Here is a 17,781-nt window from a genome sequence, read left to right as displayed (position 1 = left end):
TCCACCTGCTGACACACTAACATTACTGACTTCCTGTTTATTGTTGTTGTGACTCTTCTGACTCAGTATGCTAACCTCACGTTTCTCCACCATCACTGCAGAGAGAGAAACCTCGTTTGGCAAAAATCGACATTTAATCTTTTTGTTATTCTGGTTGAGATTAGCATATGCTGCATAGATCATTACAGACTGGTGGCCTTGCGGGGTGCTCATCCTGCCCTGCGTGCAGTGTGCTGTACCTGTAAATGTCAGGTGTGTCCTGGTGGAGGTTGTGTAATCCAGCAGATGAAGGCTGCTGTGCTGCAGCAGCAGGAACGCCGTGTCTTCACCACAGTTGGCTGCTCATGATAATCAGGACGGATGTGCCTCTGCAGCCTGAACTGAACAGCAGCTGCAGGAGGAGGCGCTTCAGCTTATTCACACCACCCAGAGTTCAAACTCACAGCCAGCTGACTGTACTGTGAAGGAGAGGTGAACTCATCTTGTACCTTCTAGTTTCCCAGTAATTCCAGGCCTCTTAGTACAGACGGATGTCTGAAGCTCCGTCTTTACACATCTATTTCTTATTACTTGAATCACTACAGCCGACTCTGACCCCACAGTTTACAGGAGACCACTAGCAGCTACGCTAACTGATCTGTAGACTGGATCACGTCTCTAGAGGTTAGAACAGGAGTAGTCATTCCTCTATTGTTAGACATGACTGGGTACAGATAATGCAAATGATTCCAGCCAGTAATTCCTCTTGGCTGCTTTTCTGCAGTCCTCGTTCAGAATTTTAGGGGAAAAATCTTTTGAAGACATTTGAGCTGGGTGAACTAGAAGGAAAGTTATAAATAGATTTGTGATAAAATGATTTTTGTGGGGTTTGAATCTTTCGGTGGATTAGCAGAGTATTTAAATCAAAAGTGATAAGTTTGAGATAACGTGTTATCTGCAGGCTCTAAAAGTGTAACGACTGAACGGCCCATCCAAACTGCAGCTCCTCCACCTCCTCCCCCAGCATGACAGTGCTCCCTGTAACCAACAGCCCAGTGAGAGTCCTACTAGGTGAAACTATGCAGTATTGTAAATCATTTCTCATATAAATTGTGCATTAAGAGAAAGGCTTACAGTGAAAGGTGCTTTGAAGTGTCTTCCTGTAGCAGAGCAAACCTTCAGACCTTCAAAGCTGCAGACCAACAGCATTCCTGGACCTCCTCCTGTTCTTCCTCTAGACACTTGATGGTACAAACCAATGTTAAGACCTGATGTGTTTAGCTGCAGGATGAGGAACAGCTCGCGCCCTCGCCTGAACCTGGATCGGTTTTCTCAGACAAGAAGCCTCGTGAAGCATCGAGTGACAGAACAACCTTTTATTTGATTCTAGCCATAAAATATTTTGTCTTGAAAGAGTGAAAGCTGTCATATCAAGTTAGTAGGAGGCAGGAAAAAGTTTTATCAAAGCCAGGAGTACAGGTGAGATGACAGAGAGAGCCCTTCCATCAACTGAGCTACAGTTTACTATGATTGTCGTTATGCACCAGAATGCTTCACTAAACCAGATGTACAAATTCACCAGCTAGAAGCAATTTACAACATGCACTTTATGGAGAAAGATTGCATAGCTCCTCACTGTTTTGCCCTTTAAAGATGTGCTTTTAAAAAGAATCCAGTTTTGGATGAGGCCTTTCTGAAAAGCACTAAATTCAGAAAAGCCCTGTTCTGTATCCACTGCGGCGCCGTCCTCACAGATGTTTCTCAGAAAATCGGAAACGTCCACAGGGGAGAAGAAAGTCAGCCCTGTCTAAGCTGAGTTCAAACTCCATCCCAGAGAGAGGCTTCATGCAGTAACCGTATCCCCTCTGGAATGACTGCGTGATCGAGACAGTCCAGGTCTCAGGATCTTTCAGGAAAGAAGACTCCCCGCCGGCAGTAGAAAGGACAGGCACTGAGTCGAGCTGGGTCCGAGGTTCAGGTGGAATCGGGGTCGAAGAGAGACGTCTTTCCTCTGCAGGATCTCAGCTGCCTCATATTCGTATGTGGAAATTGCTGAAGACACAAAGCAAGCAGATGTGGGTGACTTCTAGGACTGACTGAATCATCATTAACTGTTTGAACCTCTCAGGCTGTAACTGGATGAAACTGTGAAATTTAGCCTTGTTGTATCAACTGCAGGATGGTAATGGTGCATCTCAGTTGCTGTCAGGAGTCTGTTTTTACTCTTTAAATTAAAACTCTGACAATTATCTTTGCATGTAATGTTTCATAGGATTCACCTCCAGGGCAGAGCGACTGGAAAACATGCTCATGGAAAACATGCTCACTTTGAGCTGCCTCAAACTACTTTACAATGTCGGGTAAATACCCCACAGTGCTACAGAGAAAACTTCCACAATTAGACGACCCCCTATGAGCAAGTACTTGGTGACAATGGGAAGGAAAAAGTCCCTTTTAACAAGAAGAAAACTCTAGCAGAACCGGGCTCAGGGAGGGCCGGCCGGTTGGGGGTCCGCAGCAGGTGCTGCAGAGTCTGTTGTAAGCAGACATAAATGACTGGACGAGCGTAAATGCTGCTATCTGTGCGCCGCACCTTGCAGACGCGCGTTCACGCCGACGTTTATGACAGTCGAGCTGCTCGGCTTTGTGACGTCAGATTAACTGGCCGACCGTAACCAGGGTGACGCGGGAGGTGATGTACCTGCTAGTAAAAACATAATGGCTTTCCAGCTTTCTCTTTTTACAGTTTAACTGCTTCTGTTGCCATAGTAACACCAACCCTTGAGCCCAGTTTCCAGCTATTATCTCTGAGCGGCGGTCCAGTGTGATAGACAAATTAATGACTGAACTCAATGACTTGATAAATGCACCCTCCTCCTCCTCACTCTACTCTTCTTCCCCTTGTCTCTCCCTTCACCCCTCCTCTGTGCTCACTGTGGGACACTGTGATGGATTGCCAGCAGTAAAACTCGTGGGTTTTATCTCTGCAGCTTTATGCAGAGCAGCAGAAGACTCAGCAGCCTGAGTGAGAAACACTCACAGCCAGGATCAGGACCTGGATCAGGACCTGGATCAGGACCTGGATCACAACCATCCTCTGTCCTTTCAGGAGACATCCCGCCGGCAGCTTCACGGTGAAGCTTCTCATTGATTTGATGCTGTCCCTTCATGCAGCCCCTCAGTTCAGCCTCAATCGTGAAACAGCTGATGTGTGTTGAGCAGCAGATCAAACAAGAACTACAAATATCTTCCAGCGCACAGTAAGACTCATTTAGTAAGTTTGACACCGCTGCATTAGTGGGAGGATCATACTGAGCCGCAGCACAGTCTGTACGGCTGACTGTGAATTAAAAGGCTAAAATAGTGTGTGCCTTTGTGGTGGATGGATGAAAACTGTTGATAACCCTGCAGATCATCGTGTTTTAGTGATACTGCCAGCAGAACAGAAGAAAACTGACCCTAAAGCATATTTTCCTCCAAAAAATGCTGCTTCAAGAGCAGAGAGCAGAGAGCTGATGTGTTATGTGACATTATTGTGATGAGCTGGCAACAGCACCCCATGACAGCCTGGAGGGGAAATATAAGAAACAGTCAGACAACAGTCTGAGCAGCAAAAAACACTTCTGACCGATTCCAAACACAGAAATTAAGGATTAAAAAACCAATCACATACTTTTCTAACTTCGCGCTGTCACTGTGGAGGTTTGTGGGAGAGGAGCAGCCACGTCTCTGCCTTACTTTAAAAAATGAACACATAACAGAAGAGATGACGGTACCTCAGAAAGTCAGGAGCCTTGGAGATCATGTTCTCAAAGTCGGCGAATGAGAGCTTGTTGTCTCCGTCGAGGTCGGCCTCCTCGATGGCTTTGTCACACACCAGCGTGACCTCCTCGGGCGTCAGCTCCCCTTTGGTCAGCTTGTTCAGGGTCTTCTCCAGGTCCTCCTTACAGATGAAGTTGTCCCTGTTAAAGTCTGGACCAGATCCCCAACGAGACGACTCAGTACTGGGCTGCCACAAAAACCTGAACTTATTCTACGAATAATCTCCATGTAATCAACAGTAATAACTGCAAATAATGAAATCATTTTGTAAACTATACATTTTCTTAGACTTTATTTAGATTTTTCATATATTATTTTGAGACCATTTAAATCTATTTAGACATTTAATGTTAATTTAGTGACATTTAATTAATATTTAGAAGAATAATTTTTAGACTAATAATAATTATTTAAATTTTTTGATTATTTTGAATGATAATTCTTTTATTCACATATTTTTGGCCATTTTATTTACATTTAGGAGAGATTTGTGTATATTAACATTTTACTTTCTTTTAATATTTTCAGAAATTATAATAATCATTTTCCAGGAATTAATAATTTTCTCTTAATTATATACTTACGAAGTTGAAATAATTAATTAAAATAATCTTTTATATAGTCATGCTATTTTTGTTTAAATCGGGAAAACAGCACTTATTCTGAAGCGAGTACTCGCCGAGGCACATTGCTGCCACAGGTGTGTCATCTCAGACCCAACCCGAGCTTCTCCACCTGAAGGCGCACGTTACCGTATATCTTGAAGGCGTAAATGGTCTTGAGCTCTCTGGGTGAAGCTTCGCAGAGGGCAGAAAACATATCGATGAAGTCGCTGAAGCTCAGGTTCCCCTGTCCGTCCTCGGAGAACGTCTCCACGATTCTCTCTCTAAACGGGTTTTCCTGTCAGCACAGACGCAAAACATCACACAGTTGAACATAACGGCCAACAAAAACCGGGATGTGAGACACATTTGTTTTAAAGTCTTGCATCAGCCAGCAGAATTTTGACCTGTACAAACTGTACCTTCAGTTCAGGCATGGTGACGATGAGCGTCATCGGGACTTTGATGTCGGGGTTGTTGGTGTAGTCCAGCGGCACTAAATGTGGCGCCAGCTCACGATATCGAGCGTGTAACCTGCAGCACATTAGAGCAAAGTCAGCAGTTTACACAGGAGTCTAATACATTCACTTTAATAACACTTTACATTCAGGATCCCAAATTTCAGACTGATGAGAGAAAAGCAACAAGTTTCCATCAGTCAGTCAGTGATCAAAGCCTTCCTAACAAAATGATGCAACCTTAAGATAAAAGCTGCTGGAACAAGGAAGGAGAATCTGAAACACGCCGACGCTGTCCGTCTGTAGCTGTAAAGTGTTTGTCTGAGCGACTCCAATCTGCTCATTTCCACCTCTAGAGTTTCAGTCTTGACCTTTATTTATCCCACCCAGGGACTGTTTCTTGAAGGTCACCCCCTCTCATGCCATTTTCTTCTGATTGGTCAACTCGCAGAAGCCTGCTGAAGGGCAGCATCCAGACTTTTTGAGCTTTACTGGCACCAAATGATGGAATCAAAGCATTCAGAGCAATCTGAAGTTTGAGTGTTTGGCTCACAGGGATTTCCTTTAGATACGTTTACTCATTATTTTTCTAAACTGTGCAGGTTTAATATGAAGGTCTAACTCTGGGTCATGTGACAGGAAATACAGGAACGCTGAATCAGCCTACGTTACAAGTCATCTTAAAATAAGTTTAAAAATCCAGTTTTGATGTTTGAAATCAGCTCAGTTAATCTCACTTCAGTCTACTGAACAGTTTCACCTCATACTATGAAAACAGGTGGAGCTGCAGGTCCTGGAGGTGCATAGGTGTGGGTGGAAATTTTGCACAAATTTTTTTCCCAGCATTTTTGTTTCTTCACAACGTCATGACTACACGAGATCTTTCCAGTGCTGAAAAACTCATTTAAGCTCTGTTTAAAGCATGCAACCCAAATCCACTTTAAGCCCACTCAAGTGTCACAATCTGAAGCTAAAATGTGTTTTTTGTTTGGTACAATTCTTCCTGTAACCTTTTCTGAGCATTGGTAACATCCACTTTGATGTAGAGGAACAGAAATACCATCTGTACCATGGATGTTTGATCTGTTTCTAATTACTTATTGGAGAAAACTTCAAAAAGTGCATTTTGAGTAAACTTTGAAGGGTCGTATCACCATGCAGGACAGGTGTGTGAAGCATATAAAGTGTTTCCTTTTGTGCTTCGTTAAAATGAGTCAATCAGCTATTAAAATATACTCCAAGCGCGCTGCGTTCAGTGTGAGTTTAGTAGATCCCAGTACAGTAAAGCCAATCATCAAAACCATTGTGTAAACACATCGCGCCTACAATACACAGCAGGAAAAATAGCCGAGCTGCAGTCGTTCCTCTCCCTCAGTGAGTGATGAAGGTGTAGATTCAAAAAGAAAAGAAGACCAGCAGACTTTCGCCGTGCGCCACACTCACCGCAGGATTTCCTTCCGGGTGAAGAAGGTGCAGTCCTGGGAACAAACAGAGAGACGAAGAAAGTGAGTCAGAGCGGCCAGTCCTCAGGGAGGATCTGCTTTCACCATCAGTCAGCATCTTCACCACTACCACCACCACCATCATCATCATCATCCAGTGCAGCAGGATGCAGAGCCAATCAGCAGCAGGAGGCAGATCTGATGTGGTCTGCGTTCTGCTGAGCCATGAAGGCAGACACCTCTCCACCTTTCACGCCTCTCTGAAGGACATCCAGCTGTCCGCCTCCATCCTGCCCCCCCTCACCTGATACGCCTCCAGCTGTTCCTCGGTGAAGGTTGTCTGCTTGTTGCCCATCTTGGCCGGCGGATCCTCCCATCACACAGCTGCATCACACTCTGAGCTGGCTTTGCATCCGGCAGCAGGTCTGCGCACAGCCGGGACATCCACTCTTCTGATCCGGGTCTCAGTCTGCGAGCCTGATGCTGCTGCTGCTGCTGCTGGTCCCAACGCGGAGGAAAACAGGATTGTGACGCCTCAGAGGACAGGAGGAGGAGGTGCAGGCATCACAGTGCTGCTTTCAGCTGCTGCTTGGAAAACCATGAACTGTAAATGTAGGAAGAAATTCTGGAATTACATCATTAGATTAGTCTGTACGATGACTTTATCAGAATGTTTGTTTATTTTTTGTTTTGTTTATTTTTATGTTAAATAAATTACTTTTTATAACTTTACATCCATCTTTCTTTATTTCAACCACACATTTCTTCGATCTGCTTTCCAGCTTGGGTTCAATCAGCGTAAAAGTTGTAAAACCCATTTTCTTTTTCAACTGATTTTTCATGTATTGTTTGTTTCTTTTCCTTTTATAATAATAAAGTTATGCTAAAATAAATACAGAAATGTATGTTTGCAGATTTTCTTTCTCGAGATGAATGTTAGACTGGCTGTTCTGTGCCATCAGATCTCAGACATCATTTGAACACTAAGCCACAGCTCTGAGCTTAGAGCCACAGGTTCTAAGCTCACAGTAAACAAAGTAAAGTCAATAACAAAAGTGCACGCACACGAGTCTGAGTGTTTTTTTTGCATGCAGGTCTAGAAATTAAAGCTCTGACAGTGGACATCAAGTGTTGGGTAGAGCAGGAGCAGTGGCTCTTTCTCAAAATATAAACCTCAGAATCAAAAAACTACTCAGACACCAGGGGGTAAGTGATGTACACAGGTGTATTTTTCAAATGACATAAATCAAATTCTCTTGTTTCACACAAACATACATTTTGTCCAATAAATAAGTAAAGAAATAAAACTAAGTGAGCAACAAAAAAAAGATATAATAAATAGACATGGCAACCACTAAAAAAAACCAGCCTAATTACAGCAAATAAAAAAACAAAAAAGAAGTGAACAAACTTTTAATATGTTCTAATCACGGTGATGACTGGAGAGTAGCGCCCTTTTGCCTTGTTTGTGCAGATTCGGATCTTCCTAATTGCTCCTGAAGGCAGCACTAATTCTGATGGTGGTGCAGCGTCCAGCAGGTGGCGCCAAAAACAGCCTGTGGCGCCAATGACTCGTACAGCCACAAAACTCTCTCGGAGTGAGTCATCTTGCTCGCACAGGATCTTTATCCCGGCTGGTTTTCGGCAGCAGCTCGGAGTGAGTCATCTCTTCCACAGACGATCTCGGAGAGCTCTTCCTGAGCAGAATGGCAGGCAACGCGTGGAGGTCACTGGTAAGAAGCACCGTGTTTATTCCCGGTTTTAGACCACCAAAGCTCTGTGTGTTACAGATGAACGGGGCTGTGTGTGTGTCCTGAAGCCTGTGTTTGTGACTTTGTCTGTCTTTACGCGCTCTCCGCGTGTTTTTTCGGGCTGATGTACCTTGGTTAGCTCTTAGCCAGGAACCCACGTCCTTCACGTGAACGGAAGCTTCTGGAGCTGACGGAGACGTTTACCCTCGTCTCACCTGTCTAATACAACTTTGACTTTACATATTCCCCTCCGCCAACCTCAATCTGGTTACCTTGACAATACGTCGACCTGTCCCGCTATTTCTGCTCTTTAGTTCTCTGTGATCCCCAAATCCATACTAGAGTGACGGAGAAACCAACGTCAGCCTCCGTTTAAATTTGCACGAATTTAAGCTCAGTTTAGAGTTTAGATGGAATCATTAGATCGTAGAAGTTAGTTGAAAACATTTCACGAAAAGTGGATATCCTCTGATAACTTCTGCATACATGAAATTCAACATGTAGCTAGTTCATGGTAGACTCAAACTAGGTGTGGCTGCTGAGAAATGTTTGCTTTAACTAATGTGGAGACGAACACCAGACTCCCTTTTTAAATAAAGCAATTTACCTTAAACTCGTACTATGATTAAATTCCAGGTCCCGTTTTAACTGACGGAAAAGATGTCAAATAATGTGAGGCTCCTGAGATAAACTCGGCATTGAAAAAAGTCACCGTAATGTAATAGGCAGTAAAAAATGTGAGAGATATACTACATTATCCAAAAATAATCAGCATACAAAGGATCTACAAAACAGAACAGCGGAAGTGGTGGTAATAATTTTCTCCCTTCTTGTAATTTGTTACTGATGCTTGAATTTAGCCCTAGAACTTAAAGTTTGTACATATAAGCTCCTCAAGTCATTTTTAAATGTTATAATATGAATTATTAGGAGTGTTTCAAGCCTCAGCAGCAAATAATCAAGGTGATTCTTTGCAGTTTTGTTTTACACATCAACAGAAAGTGTTTTCAAACAGCTGAACACAGACTAACCATCATGATCAGGTTGTTTTTGAGCTGCTTTGGTGTGTTTTGTGTTGAGTTGACCTTTACGTCGTCTCTTCCAGCTGACCCAGGCAGTGGGGGTGGCGGTCAGAAAACCGGCTCTGGCTTCAGCCTCCTTTTCAAGAGGGGTGAGTAGATCCACCTCTGCCTTCCTGGGATGCAATCAAAGAGATGCTTTTCGCTTCACAACTCCCAGAAAATCCATTTATAAATAACAGGAAATGTTTTACATGAAAGCAGACACCTTGATCTCGGCTGGACTGTGATCTGCTCCAGCTGTCTGAGTTGTGTCTCTCTGTCTCTGCAGGTGAAGACAGTCACCATGATTCCCGGTGATGGAATCGGTCCAGAGATCTCCGCTGCTGTCATGAAGATCTTTGAAGCAGCAAAGGCAAGTTTGATCAGACTTTAGAGGCCAAATCTGGAAAATGATCTCACCTGAGTCCTCTCAGAGTCAGTGGATTTTTGGAACAGTAACTTTAACATATTTAATAAAGCCATGAAAAAATGTACTTTAATGCTGTGGGTATTTTCTGAGTTATAAGCACCTCGAAGTACATAGCTGGTGCGTTCTAATTTGCCTTGTTTTTTCCACCATTTTTCATCTCTCGTAACTTCTTTAGTTCTTTGTACCCTTCAAGGGTTACCCAAAATACACTTTTTATTTAAGTTTTCTCGAGTAAATGATCAGAATATAGAGCAAACCTTCAGGGGATCCATGCACTTTTCTGTTCCTCTGTGTCGAAGTCCAGGTCTCGAGGCCTGGACTTTGACACCCCTGCGTTAGAGCATTTTGATAAATCTTTAGTGTGTTTTCAGCCCTGAAAATTTCATGTGATATCACCTTTTCTTATAAAGTTATGTGAGCTCAACGTGCTGGAAATAAATAAATACAAAGCACTGCTGGCTATTCTAAGAGGGTCAGGTGGGAGGCACTGATTGGTTTTGGATCAGTTTCTAAATAGAATTTTCCTCTGAAGGCTCCAATCACGTGGGAGGAGAGGAACGTGACGGCGATAAAGGGACCTGGCGGCAGATGGATGATCCCTCCTGACGCCAAAGAGTCCATGGACCGGAGCAAGATCGGTCTGAAAGGTCTGCACGTGTCTGTTACCTTTAGACAGATTTCCTGGAAGATTCCTGCTCGTCAGTGTTTTTTGTTTTTTACATTTTTTTTTTCTCCATCAGGACCCCTGAAGACACCCATCGCTGCAGGTCACCCCTCCATGAACCTGCTGCTCAGGAAGACCTTTGACCTGTACGCAAACGTGAGGCCCTGCGTCTCCATCGAGGGCTACAAGACTCCGTACACCGATGTCAACCTGGTCACCATCCGGGAGAACACGGAGGGCGAGTACAGCGGCATCGAACACATGGTGAGTGAACGGAGGCCGAGTGTGCGACAGCTCCAAGCTGAGAGGGTTACAGCGGGCTGTCCTGAGTAATCCTGACAGCTGTGTGAAAGCAGCCGTCACAGGCGATGCACAAACTGCAGACAGAGAGGAGTTCTGCTTAATTTTCTGACACAGTATGTGAAACGTTTGGTAGTGCATTTGTTTAAAGTGCTTCATTTTGTTCTGTTTTTATTTGTGGACTGTGCCAGAGCAGCTTTGCATGATTCACATTTCAAAATAAGCCTCACTTATTCTACACAGTGGGCCTTGCTGCTGCTGTGGTTCATGGAAACAAGCTGTTTTAGCTCCTCCCCTTGTAAGTCAGCTTCCTTCCGATTGGTTGCCCCTCAAAAACAGTGTTTGAACAACAGGTGGGTGGGGCTTCTTTGCCTCAGATAACCATATTAGGGATTTCCTCTGTTGCTGACATCATTCAGAGCCAGGAGTAGAAAAAACTGTGTGAGGTCTTTTGGATCACGGGGGTTACTGTAGGTACACTGAGCTCATTATTAGAAGCTTTGGCCGTTTTTAAGGTGAACATCCACCACTGTTCATCAACAGCTAGCAAGTTTACACTTATTAAGGCTGTGCACCCTGCCAGGATTATCCACACCTGTTCATTTAGGAGCTGCATGGCATCCTTTTGTCCTTCAGCCTGTCAGGGTTTTTTTCTGTATTCAAACAAAAATAATCACCAATGAGCAAATGTGTGCAGGAATCTGTCACAGTGACTGTTGTCCAGTTCTTTAGCGTGTGAGTCAGGATGCTGCTGGAAGCTGTTAGCAGGTGTTGTTATCTGTGTTAACTGGTTGGTCTACCTGCCTCCTCACCTGTTCCCTGCAGGTCAGCTAGCAGCTGCAGGCAGGACGCTCTGCTCCTGTTCGTCTCTCCTGGTAAGAAGGAGGAAGCGGCGTCAGAGTCGTATTCACAGAGCACCTCGTTCCACCTCTGATAGATTCACTTTCATCCCAAAGACACAAACTAAGGACCTGAGACTGTTTCACATTCTGCTCACTGTGCTGCAGACATGATGAGCATGCTAACTATCATCCTGCACTGAGCAGCTCCCTTATTCAGACTGTGGATCCAGGTCTTTAATTCTCTGGACTCCTGATTGGACAGTTAGTTTCTTATGCTGATTAGATCCTTTGATATTTGTTATCAACTCAAGTTTAAAGCACAATCCTCTGAACCTTCAAATATTTCTGCTTCGTTTCAGCCTGTTCTGCTCTCCTTCACCTTTGTAAACATTTGGGCATAGACACACCATAGACAGGTGAATGGAAAGCACAGCAGGCTGAAATAAAGCGGAATGGTCCTTTAAATCTTCTTGGTGCTTCTGGATGTTTTGTGAATACGGCAGAACCACTGCCAGCTTCCTGAAGCTCACCTGTTCACCCACACATTCCCGACGTGGATCCGTCTGCATTCACACTGTCAGCTCAGATCTGGAGACGGTGTTAGCACGAAGCCCAGCAGCAGGGAGAACCTGTTAGCATGAACGCTGGTGTCCGTGTTCAAAGAACGAGGCATCCGAGCAGATCTTCCAGCTGGCAGTGAACGTGTGTGTGTGTGTAAAGTCTCACATCCATCCCCTGGGAACCTCCACCTGTTCTCCGTCTGGTGATTCGTGTCGCCCCTCCTCCTTGTCTCAACTTTTACCCACAGCTGACCTCAGGATGGACTAATAACTGCAGCAGCTGAAACTCTGTAAGGTCAAACCTTATTTGAGAACAAGTTTAACTTGGTAAAGACCTCGAATCTCATGGAAAAGATGTTTGCTAGTGTCCTAGAGGTCTGAAACCTCCCCTTGTATATATCTGATTAATTATGTCCCCAAAACGATGCTTTTATATCTTTGAAAGATTAGGCCTCCCCTCCCTGTGTGCGTCACATACCTCTTGTTTCCTAATCTGGAAACTGTTCCATGTATTTCCACAGAAAAGCTGTGGAGAAGCTTTTTCTGCACCGGCACGGCACCGAAACCTTGACTGAGCACAAAGGTTGAAGCAGCACAGGCTGCAGTTACAGGCTGCAGGAGGGTCTGTTACACTAATTTTCCTCTGCCTGAATTGCAGGGTCTCCTCGACTTCCTGTTTTAAAACGCAGCGTTTAAATCGATCGAACCAGCTGTAACCTTCTATTTTTTGCTCCGTTACCTATTGGCTAACGCAGCAGACACGCTTCCTGTTGCGTGCATGTGTGTGGAGGCAGGACGATCCACTATTAGAATTACCCCGTTTTCCACTGATTTCCACTAGTTTGCCAGATGTGTATTCAGCCACATCCATCTTTTCCTTCTGTGTTTCTGGTAATAGGTGCAGTCTCTTGCGTCCCTCCACAGTTTGATTGTTGATTCGATTGTGTTCTGTCCAGCTGTGAGTAACTTCAGTGCGTTTCTTATCTTTTTGTTGCCGTAGATCGTCGACGGTGTTGTTCAGAGCATCAAACTGATCACCGAGAACGCTAGCAGACGCATCGCTGAGTACGCCTTCGAGTACGCCAGGAACAACAAAAGAACGAGCGTGACCGCCGTCCACAAAGCCAACATCATGTGAGTGCAGCCCATCGCCCTGTGTGTCAGTCAGTGAGACCGGAATGTTTAGTCCTCGTGTGCCGAGGAAGAACAAATTCAGAAAACTGATCAGGCAACTCATTTGTTCACCAGTGTAAGGTTTGACTTCCTAATCATCAGTAACTGCCAACAAAAGCACTTTATTAGCAGGAAAGAAATGGAGGTGAGGTAGATTCATCCAGTCGGAGGCCCATGGGAGATGGACCAAACCCAAAGTCCATCTCACATGGACAGTGGGCAGCCTGCCTCCAGCGAGGGTTACCACCTGTTGATAGTCAGTCCACAGGTTACTGAGTTTCAGCTTTTAGGACGGGGCACAAGTGCACCTCTGTAAAGGAAAGGGGTCGATTAGAGATAACATACAGAAAGAAGGAGAGTGGAAATAAATGAACAAAGAATAGTTGTTGAAAGCCAAAATCCAAGTAATCACTCCACCTTAGCTTGCACGTCTGAGGGAGAGGAGTGATTAGAGGACTTATTTAATCGAATTACTTCAAACAGTTTGGGGGTTATTATTTATGTTTCCTTTAAATAAAATGTCACCCATGTTTTGTCACTCACACACTCAGACTCTGTCCCTGTCAGGCGTCGTGTTCCCCCGCAGTGCAGATGTTGTGTTGCTGTTGTGTAACTCCGACTCTGTTTGCAGGCGGATGTCAGACGGTCTCTTTCTGAGAAAGTGCCGCGAGGTGGCTGAAAACTACAAAGACATCAAGTTTACCGAGATGTACCTCGACACAGTGTGCCTCAATGTGAGTCCGCCAAACAGTTCAGCAGCCAGATGTTCTGCAGCTGTTTCACAGTCTGCATTTAATGTGTTTACCTCATTAATCCAGACAGTGAAATAATTATGTTTAATGAGTGTGTTCAGAGCTGGATGGACGTGGGGGTTAATTTCAGTATTCAGTAGTATTGCTTTTCCAGAATTCTGACTTTTTTCTCAGAAAGAAAGAAAGATGTGCCCACTTTTTGTTTAGTTTTGTTTCCAGTGGCCCTTATCCTCTTCCGTACTTTCCTGACATGTCCCGATGCTTGTGTTTTCCAGATGGTCCAGGATCCAACCCAGTTTGACGTCCTGGTGATGCCCAACCTGTACGGAGACATCCTGAGGTCAGTGAATTATTCGCTCTGAAACCTGTGTTGCCAATCAGAGGCTGTGATTGGAAGTGCTGAGGTCATGTGACTGTGTTTCAGCGATCTGTGCGCTGGTCTGATCGGAGGCCTCGGCGTCACTCCCAGCGGGAACATCGGCGCCAACGGAGTCGCCATATTCGAATCGGTTTGTATGGCGTTGTCTTTTTTAGTGCCGTGCAGCTTCATCTGAGTTTTGATACTTCATCTGTTTTTATTGTGCTTCATACACTGAGTACTTTACTCTTCATGCTGTAGTTTTACTGCACTTGCTTGTTGTTCTGCACAAAAAGCATGTACAATCTTTAAAAGCAGATGCTTTAAAAAGATTAAATATTCTTTTCTGATCTTCTGTAATTTGTTATATGATGTCAGGTGTTCTTAGTCTTTCAACCAATGAGGCAAATGACTCCCTGGGAACAAAAGCTCCATTCCCAGGGATTCATTTACTGCTGGTAGAAGTAGAAATTTAGGGAGGGGGCTCTCACCCCAGAGATGTCACTGTGGTCATTTGGGAATGAGTTTGAGAGTCTGTGCAGTTGCCTGAGTTGTAACCTTACTGTGGACACACACAGTCGTGTCCTTAAAGAGACAGGAGCTACTGAAAATGTCAGTAAAGGGATGAATAAGGATTTAATCTGAACTGTGAATTATGCAGAGCTGCTCCGGTCGAGCCCTGGGGTGAAGTAATGTTGAGCTCCACCTCGACCTGGTACACAGAAAAATCCCATCAGTAAAACTCTTTAAAAGATATTTTTCCCACAAAACTGAATGCTTGGATTGAACTTGTAACAGGCAGTTTTACAGTGTAATTATCTGAGTGTTAACCAGTCCTGTAATCCTGTGACCAAACGTCTGTAATCAGGAGACCTGCAGATTTATTGTTGTTTTGCTGACAAACTAAAATGAATGTTTGTGCTGCAGGTCCACGGCACCGCCCCTGACATCGCCGGCATGGACCTGGCGAACCCCACTGCCCTGTTACTGAGTGCTGTCATGATGCTGCGTCACATGGGTCTGCATGACCATGCCGACAAGATCCAGACGGCCTGTTTTGACACCATCAGAGACAAGAAGGTGAGGCTGAAGTCTCTCCTTGGAGGGCTCCAGTATTTTTGTTCCTTTAAGTCGAAGTTTCAAACAATGAAAGCAGCGTGTCTGTAACTCATTGTGCCAAAAGCTCCGACTGATCCAAACACTGAATTTTTACTCTTGGTTTTGGATGATGACAAAGAAAGGGGAGTGTCTTAGCAGCCCCACCCACCTACCTTCTATTTATGACGGGCAGCCAATCACGAGCAAGGTGGCCTGAAAAGCTCGAGAGAAAGCAGAGAAGCTTAAACGGCATGTATCAGGCGATCTGGTTGGTTTCATCGACGCCCAGAATAAATAGGATTATTTTCAGTTGTGAATCGTCCAAAGCCACTCTAGTGGAGTCTGAGAACCTCTGCTAATGTCATTAATAACAGCTGGAATGATATTGAGGACACCTGAAATGCTCTCAGAGAGAAGCTGCAGTTACTCCAGGACCGCCAGGAAAAAATCTTACACTTACTTTCAGTTGTGCATTCTGGAGGACGACCTCCTTAAAATCACACTTTGTATGATCTTTTTTCTAATGGTTTGTCACACTCCTGTATCTTGGAGCGAAGCAGATGGGAAACATGACACTCTGCTGACAGGGCTGCTTTTAATCTGAGTGGAGGCTGCTGGATACCTCCTGTTGAGCTCTTCTGAGATGACAGTTGATACATTGTTACGCCTTAGGAGGCTTATTCAACAGAAGTCAGTTTGAGCACCACCCAGTGGCTGTGGATGGGTCTGCACTTTAGTCCAGGCTGGCTGTCAGCAGCACCACCTGCTGGTTGGAGCAGATTCCTGTGAAATAAGAGCTGCTGCTCACTGATGTGTTTGTGTTTCAGGTTCTGACGAAGGACCTGGGAGGAAGTGCAAAGTGCTCTGAGTTCACAGCTGAGATCTGCCGTCGTGTCCAGGATCTGGGCTGAAGCTGCAGGGGAGAGGCCGCTGTTGGAGGCTCCCCCCCCCCCGCCCGCCCACCTATCCTGCTGACTCGTCATATCTCTCTGGAGCTGCTGGCTGTGGAGGGGTGGGGCTTCTGCAGCAAGATCTTGAGTCCTTAACATTCACAGCAAGCGTAACGCACAAGTTTCACCAAGAAGCATGAGATGAGCGTTTCTTACTGTAATATCAGATGAATGACGGTATCAGTGCTTCGTTCCATTCGCATATTCTTTATCGTATTTTTGTAACAGTAGTACTGCGGGTAAAAGGTCCTCTTATTTATTGTTTCCACTTCCTGTTACTGCTTTATTCACTCCTACTCACCCGGATATATAAAAATTCTACAAAGAAAGGTCTCTCCTCTGTTTTGTTTTTCTTTTGCACCTCAGACACTTGGACTCAAACATGCAGCTTTAATGCTTCAAGTTTAGCATCTGCTCTTAACACTCGTTTTTATTTGAAATTATTCAGAAACAGTTTAGCGTATCCTGTTAAAGTCAGAGTGGAACACTGAGCAAACCATCAGGAAACATGGCAGCACCAGAGAGAGGTTCTACTTAACTTCAATAAAGGTGCTTTTTGTAATTACTCTCAATTGGGCTAAATTTCCTAAAGAGGTTTTCTCCCAAGGCCATCACTGCAAACAAGAATGTCCTCATTATGACCTTGTTAAATCAATGCTATGTTGAGTCATTACGACATCTTGTCGTTCAAACTGGGATTATACATTTTAGCATTATTATTACCCAGAGTTGAGATCATTTAATAACCTTGCCCAATTAACCTAAATGAATTGTAAGAGAAATGGCTATAACTCTATGTATTGACCTTTTAAACAATACCAGTTTAAGGGGGGGGCAGGATCAGCAGCAGCATCAAGAAACTGTTTATTTAAAAACAGAAACCTGTCTTCACTCTTTTCCATACTCTGACCACTTTGTTAGGTACACGTTCTACAGTCTTAATATCCCAGTCCCTGGATTTCTACCAAAAATACTGCTGTCATCGCTCTAAACCAAAGTTGCTGGGCCCCAAATAAGGACAGAAGGGTTACTGCTAAAAATCCAGCTGTGATGAATCGCCATCGCTCCACTGAGACTGTTTCTGATGAGACTTTATCAGAAACAGTATGTGGATCAACTGGAGGGCCAGATGGCTCAAGACTTTTGCAGAGTGGGTGGAGCAGCTTTAATCCAACAACAGGAAGAAACTGAAACTGAACAGAAATAAGTCATGAACATGAAAATGAAACAAGACCTAACCTTGTGATGGAGTCAGTCTGAAAGTCCAGAGACGTTAGAATCATGATCCATTAGCAAGCACATAATTCATGTTTATAATAATAAACTAAACAGAAACCAATATAAATAATAATATTTATAATTATCACCCTTTCCCTCCCTGCAAATTACGTCATGTGACCCCGCCCCTATTTCCTGGCTGCGTCAAATTGCGGCATACAAACGGGAAAAAGAGCAGTTTTACTTTCAAAATATTATTTGTTTTTACCTGCAGAGCGCAGTGATCGAAATGAAAACTAAACTTTTGAAAACAAAATATAA

The 17,781-nt window shown here is 44.3% G+C and overlaps 2 protein-coding genes across 3 annotated transcripts; one reads left to right on the top strand and one right to left on the bottom strand.

Moving 5' to 3' along the window:
- Positions 1–1,371: 1,371 nt before the first annotated feature.
- LOC101471606 (calcium and integrin-binding family member 2) lies at positions 1,372–9,226 on the bottom strand. 2 transcript variants are annotated; one of them, XM_076887188.1, is made up of 7 exons: positions 9,140–9,226; positions 6,608–6,907; positions 6,305–6,339; positions 4,826–4,937; positions 4,554–4,701; positions 3,756–3,951; positions 1,372–2,031 (listed from the first exon to the last, which is right to left on the bottom strand). In XM_076887188.1, the coding sequence occupies exons 2-7, from the start codon at positions 6,656–6,658 to the stop codon at positions 2,010–2,012; spliced, it is 564 nt and encodes a 187-aa protein (XP_076743303.1). In that variant the 5' UTR covers positions 6,659–6,907; positions 9,140–9,226; the 3' UTR covers positions 1,372–2,009. The 2 variants fall into 2 exon arrangements, with proteins under 2 accessions (XP_076743303.1, XP_004539909.1); XM_004539852.3 differs by having other exon boundaries at positions 9,086–9,209.
- Positions 7,894–16,575, top strand: LOC101472079 (isocitrate dehydrogenase [NAD] subunit alpha, mitochondrial). The gene is made up of 11 exons (XM_004539853.6): positions 7,894–8,036; positions 9,160–9,225; positions 9,405–9,488; positions 10,078–10,192; positions 10,286–10,473; positions 12,912–13,045; positions 13,716–13,818; positions 14,112–14,176; positions 14,261–14,345; positions 15,122–15,274; positions 16,120–16,575. Exons 1-11 carry the CDS (start codon positions 8,010–8,012, stop codon positions 16,201–16,203), a joined length of 1,104 nt encoding a protein of 367 aa, XP_004539910.1. The 5' UTR covers positions 7,894–8,009; the 3' UTR covers positions 16,204–16,575.
- Positions 16,576–17,781: the final 1,206 nt, after the last annotated feature.

Source organism: Maylandia zebra, linkage group LG1 (assembly GCF_041146795.1).
Source record: "Maylandia zebra isolate NMK-2024a linkage group LG1, Mzebra_GT3a, whole genome shotgun sequence".
NCBI lineage: Eukaryota > Metazoa > Chordata > Actinopteri > Cichliformes > Cichlidae > Maylandia > Maylandia zebra.
Note: the sequence above shows the minus strand (reverse complement) of the source record. Positions and strands in the feature narration are given on the sequence as shown.

Bases quoted from the DNA above. Each gene is read 5' to 3' on its own strand.
- LOC101471606 (XM_076887188.1), bottom strand. From the start codon at position 6,658: ATGGGCAACAAGCAGACAACCTTCACCGAGGAACAGCTGGAGGCGTAT. The intron at 6,340-6,607 runs GTGAGGGGGGGC...GTTTGTTCCCAG, and splicing joins AACAGCTGGAGGCGTATCAG to GACTGCACCTTCTTCACCCG. The intron at 4,702-4,825 runs GTACAGTTTGTA...CTGTGCTGACAG, and splicing joins TCACCATGCCTGAACTGAAG to GAAAACCCGTTTAGAGAGAG.
- LOC101472079 (XM_004539853.6), top strand. From the start codon at position 8,010: ATGGCAGGCAACGCGTGGAGGTCACTG. The intron at 13,046-13,715 runs GTGAGTGCAGCC...CTCTGTTTGCAG, and splicing joins GTCCACAAAGCCAACATCAT to GCGGATGTCAGACGGTCTCT. The intron at 15,275-16,119 runs GTGAGGCTGAAG...TTTGTGTTTCAG, and splicing joins ACACCATCAGAGACAAGAAG to GTTCTGACGAAGGACCTGGG.